Source organism: Pinus tabuliformis, chromosome 8 (assembly GCF_031772625.1).
Source record: "Pinus tabuliformis cultivar Carrire ecotype Pingquan chromosome 8, CPIR1, whole genome shotgun sequence".
Taxonomy (NCBI): domain Eukaryota; kingdom Viridiplantae; phylum Streptophyta; class Pinopsida; order Pinales; family Pinaceae; genus Pinus; species Pinus tabuliformis.
The window spans coordinates 708,274,247-708,279,455 of NC_142294.1; the positions used below are offsets into that span (position 1 = coordinate 708,274,247).

The following is a 5,209-nucleotide window of genomic DNA, read 5'->3' on the forward strand; positions in this document are numbered from 1 at the left end:
TGTCTCAGACACGCGCTTCCAAGGGGAATGACGCAGGGTGGAAAAAAAAGAAGGGGAGAAAAGCCTAGCTTAAGTCCATATTGTATATTAGTTCTTGTTTTTTTTTGCATATTTCTGCTTATCATTAGTCATAGACTTGATGATGCTTGGTTCAGAGTAAAATGTAACATGTAATTTTGTTTTAACTAATAAAATTACGCATTTTTCCTTGGAAAAAACAGAAAAAAAGAAAAAAAATTTAAAATAATAAAGTTAAATAAAAATGAAATAATACTAAAATCATAAAATTAGTGAGTAATAGAGATGTAAGTTACTAAACAACATAAAATGGAAGTTACTAAACAACTCATAATAAGATTTCAACCAATCACCTTACAAATAAATAAATTTAAATAATAATAAAATTTAACAAAATTAAATTGTCCATGTTAAACTTTAATAAGGGACATAAATTTTTGGTGAAAAACAAACTAATATGCAGTCAAAGCAAAAGCAAGTATAATAAATAAAAAAACTTAATTAAAAAAAAAAATAAAATGTAATAAAATAAACAAAATACATAATTTTTTTTTTTTTTATAAAACCCAAACTACCTACTATTCTATCTCCTCATAACAACATCTCAACGGATCACGTGACAAATAAATAAATTTAAATAATAAAAAAATTAACAAAATTAAATTCTCAATGTTTTTTTTATAGACAGAAACGGGTAAATTTTATTAATCGGCGCCAAAACAGCAGCCGAGAGCCGTTACATTCCTGCTCTGGCTAATAGCACGGAGCAACATTTTTCTAAAGCGCCAGGAAAACTTGCAACAGGTACTGAGACACCTTGAAGATGACAGGAAAGTCACGAATGAACGCCCGAAATTTAGCAGATCAGGGGCCGAGAGGAGATCCCCCCTTTAGGAGCCTGTAGATCCAATCTGAAACTGAATGAGTGCTTCTACCACGGAGCTGAAGATGATCGCCTGGCGTCCTTTCCACGGAAAGCAGAGGGAAACCGCATGGAAAACAGGGGAAGGAGCATGCTGGCTTTTAAGAAGTGAAGTCAAGTAAAACCTGCAGATATTCGGTCGAAGTCACAGGCTTGGGAAATTAATCAGTAAATCCAATGTGCCTCTCTGTCAACCTTGGAGAGAAATAAAGTTGAGAGAGGTCACAGCACGGAGAAATGGGGATAGGTCAGGTTGCTTCGATACAGAAGGTTGGCGATCGGATCAGGGAGAAAAAGGCCGTGGTTTGGAAACAGAGTGGAACCCAGGGGGAGGGGGACCCAAAAGTCACAGTTCTTAAGGGATATTGCAGATTGATTCAGCTTGATTAACAGTAAGAGATCTTTTACTTCGAAGAGAGCCAAGATTGGCTTCCTTGTCCGCCTGGGAATTTAACTTCCTGGGGATGTGATAGAAAGAGATTTTGAGAAATTTTGGCAATATTAACCTGATTTTCCTGAGGACGGTGGATAATTGAAGCTTAGCAGGATTCTTATGAGTATTCAACGCCTGGATAATGAGCCTGGAGTCCCCGAATACAGAGATGGAGAGGAAGTTACCTTTAATCGCTTGATTCAGACCCTGCCACAGAGCAAGAGCCTCCGCTCTGTTATTAGTTTCCCTGCCCAGACCCCAGGCAAATCGAATCACAGTGGAACCATCAGGACCTAGGAGAACCCCTCCACCTCCAGCGATACCAGGGTTGCCTTTAGAGGCCCCGTCGAAAAATAGACAGTGTTCATTCAGAGCCGATCTCCACTTAATGAACTCCTGTTCTCCCAACCGAATTTCCCAGTTGGAGATGGCAATGGCAGGAGTAGGGGAACGATCCTTATGATTTGGGAATAGCCCTTTCAACCAGAGATCCTCCTCTCTGTCCAGCTCTTTTCCATTCTTTATGATAGTATTGGCTGCTAGAGATTCCCCCAAAAAAGCTTTGACTTTATTGATGACTCTTGTTGGGTTGCCGCTTTCATTCCTAAATGTTCTGTTGTTCCTTTCCAGCCACAACTTCCAACAAACAAATTTGGGAATCCACATCCAACAAGTTTTGAGAAGGTGTTTTTTGGAGAGATCGAACGGGGATAGAGTGACCCAGTTTTGAATAAGATTGGGGATGTTCCTTGGGAGCTCTATTTTGTCAGAATCTAGCAGCATGACACCCTTCCAGACTTCTAGAGCAAAGGGACAATTTAAGAACATATGATCAGCGGTTTCATCATCCGACATACACAGGGTGCACATGGAAGGACCTTCCATACCACGCCTGCGGAGATTATCTCTAGTGAGGATGCTGTTGTGTGCTAAAGTCCAGCAGAAGAAATCAACTTTGGGGAGAGAGGGGAATGCCCAAATAAATTTCCATGGAGCAGGATTCGGAGGAACATTTGGAAAGGCCTTCAAACTATTGTAACCTTCAGAAGCTGAATATACACCAGAGCGCGATCCCCACCCTCGTTTGTCCTTAGCAGAAGCTCTTAAAGGGGATTTTCCTTGGAGCCTATCCAGCAAAATCGAGGCTTCACCTTCCAGCCACTGAGGAATCTCCCCCAGGTACCAGCTGTTCCATAGACAGGAAGCATCCTCTGACCAGGTGGAGATGTCCCAGAGGGTATTTAGATTGCGGGCCTGTAGCCAGGCTTTGATATTGGCTAGATCTTCCATCTGATTCAAAGGTTGATCGCCCAGAATTGGATCATCCCAGATTCTAATTTTTTTCCCATTACCTGGGATCCAGTACAGATTATGGTTGAAGTGCTCCAAGGCTTTGAGACAGAGTTTAAAAACAGGTGAACCTTTGGAAGTTCTAGGAGGCTGGTCCAAGCATCTAAGGCGCTGCCCATGAAAATATTTTTTCCACAGGACCTTCTTGCTCCAACTTAAATTTCCAGAGACAATGTTCCAGAGCAGCTTAGCTCCCAAGGCCAGATTCTGGGCAGCTAGATCGCGCATTTGGAGACCTCCTTCCATAAATGGCTTTTTAATAGTATCCCAGTTAACAAGGTGGAGCCTTCGTTCATTATTTTTCCCCCTTCCCATAGGAAACGCCTCAGAAGTGCTTCCATTTTGCTTATGAAGGATTTAGGGGCAAGGAGGATGGAGTGCTGATATAGTGGCATACTTGACAGGACAACTTTCATCAGAATGACCTTTCCAGCGTTGTTCAGCCAAGAGGCTCCCCAGGATTGGATTCTGAGTTTAATCTTGTCCAGCAGGGGCATCCAGTGGGCTACTTTAGGGTTGGCCTTGAAGATTGGGATCCCCAGATATTTAAAAGAGTCCCAGGCCCAGGATCCTTCCATATCAAGAAACCTTGCAATTTCGGTTAATTCCTTGACCGAGAAGTTCCAGCCATATATTGTGCTTTTTAGGTAATTGATCTTGCTGCCCGAGACCTCTCTGTAAATATCCAGCTCCTTCTTGAAGTGTCTTGCAGAGTGAATGCTTGCCCCACCTAGCAATAAAGTGTCATCGACAAATTGAGCATGGTTTATGTCTTTGACATTGCTAGCCATACGAAGGCCAGGGAGGGTTTGAGTCTGTTGACCAAATTCGAGCTGGAAACTGAGCACAGTGGCTTGAATAGCATACAGAAGCGGTGACAAGGGGCAGCCTTGTCTAAGGCCCCTAGAGGCTTGGAAAAATTCTGAAGGTCGACCATTGACCAATGGCGCTATCCAAGGAGAGGCAATGCAGGCTTTAACCCAATTAATGATGGCTGAAGAGAAGCCCATTTTCGTCATCACAATAAACAGAAAATCATGTCTCACCCTATCAAAGGCATTAGCCAGATCTAGTTTAATCACCATACCTTTCTCCTTTCGGTGGTAGCTTGAATGGATTGCTTCTTGCACCAGCACAATATTATCCATAATTTTTCTCCCTTTGATGAATCCTCCTTGATTTTTAGGGATAATGGACGACAGAATCTTCTTAAGGCGATTGACTATAATTTTGGTGATCAACTTGTAACTAGAGTTACACAAGGAGATTGGCCTGAATCTGCTGAAATCGGATGCGCCTTTCTCTTTTGGGATCAAGGCAAGGAATGCTGAATTGATGCCGCCTCCAATCTTGGCACAAGATTGAGATTTTCTGACCATTCTCAACAAGTCATTTTTTATTGTGGCCCAACAGGATAGATAGAATCTAACCGGGAACCCATCCGGGCCAGGAGCTTTATCGGGTTCCATACTATCCAGGGCAAATTTAAGTTCATTCATGCTGATTGGAGCAGTCAGCATAGAGTTGTCAGAATCTTGGATACATTGGGGAATTAAGTCCATCAGATAGGCCTGAGGATCAATGGGAGGATCATCGGGGGCAGAGTAGAGATCTTTGAAGTAAGAGTGGGCAGCCCTCTTTATGCCTTCAAAATCCTTGATCACTGCGTTTTGATGGTGAATTTCTTTTACTGTTTTGAAGTGCTTGCGTGCTTCAGCTTGTTTGTGGAAGAAGCTAGTATTTTTGTCCCCAGCTTGTAACCAAAGAGTTCTGGATTTTTGTCTCCAGTACTCTTCTTCTTCCCTGCTTGCTTTGTGGAGTTCTTTTTGCAGATCAACTTCTGTTTGAAGTAGGTCATGGGAGACAGCAGTATTTTCCAAAGATAATTGGTGGGCAGCAAGACTGTCCAAAGCCTCCTTTCTCTTGGAGGTGGGAGATTTCAACTTTCTAGCCCACTCCTTGAGCCTTCTTTTTAGTCCCCTCATTTTTTCTTCCCACACGAAGAAAGGGGAACCATGAACATGCCTGTTCCAGGACTCTGAAACCACCTCTTGAAAGCCATCATGCTGAAGCCACAATGGACTGAATCTAAAGGGAATAGGGCCAAGGCTTACATCCATGGAAAGTTCAAGGAGAATGAGCTTGTGATTAGAGGTACTGTTTGGTAGGATTTTGGAAGAGGCCATTAGATCGTTGGTCAGAAAAGAGGATTGGACAAGAAATTTGTCCAATCGAGCAGCTATATGGCTGCGACCAACCCTTTTATTGGACTAGGTGAACTTCCCAGAAGTGGGCTTGATATCCTCCATCTCCCAGCCCAACATAAGGTCTTCAACCCACTCTCTAGCTGGATCCCTGACTGGGGAGCCCCCCTTTTTCTCATTTACAGCTAGAGTGACATTCAAATCTCCTGCAATAATAATGTTTTCTGGATTGTGCAACGAAAGATAGGACAAAATCGAATCCCAACATGCTTTTTTCTCAAA

The 5,209-nt window shown here is 42.5% G+C and overlaps 1 protein-coding gene across 1 annotated transcript; it reads right to left on the reverse strand.

The window, feature by feature from the left end:
• Positions 1-1,295: 1,295 nt before the first annotated feature.
• Positions 1,296-4,909, reverse strand: LOC149237574 (uncharacterized). Its single transcript, XM_089369321.1, has 3 exons — positions 3,811-4,909; positions 3,121-3,717; positions 1,296-2,962 (listed from the first exon to the last, which is right to left on the reverse strand). Exons 1-3 carry the CDS (start codon positions 4,907-4,909, stop codon positions 1,296-1,298), a joined length of 3,363 nt encoding a protein of 1,120 aa, XP_089225447.1.
• Positions 4,910-5,209: the final 300 nt, after the last annotated feature.

Excerpts from the sequence above, each read along its gene's own strand:
- LOC149237574 (XM_089369321.1), bottom strand. The coding sequence starts at position 4,909 with ATGGCCTCTTCCAAAATCCTACCAAACAGTACCTCTAATCACAAGCTC. Across the intron at positions 3,718-3,810 it reads CTACCACCGAAAGGAGAAAG|CCATCATTAATTGGGTTAAA; the intron begins GTATGGTGATTA and ends GCTTCTCTTCAG. Across the intron at positions 2,963-3,120 it reads GATGAAAGTTGTCCTGTCAA|GAGGTCTCCAAATGCGCGAT; the intron begins GTATGCCACTAT and ends CATTTATGGAAG.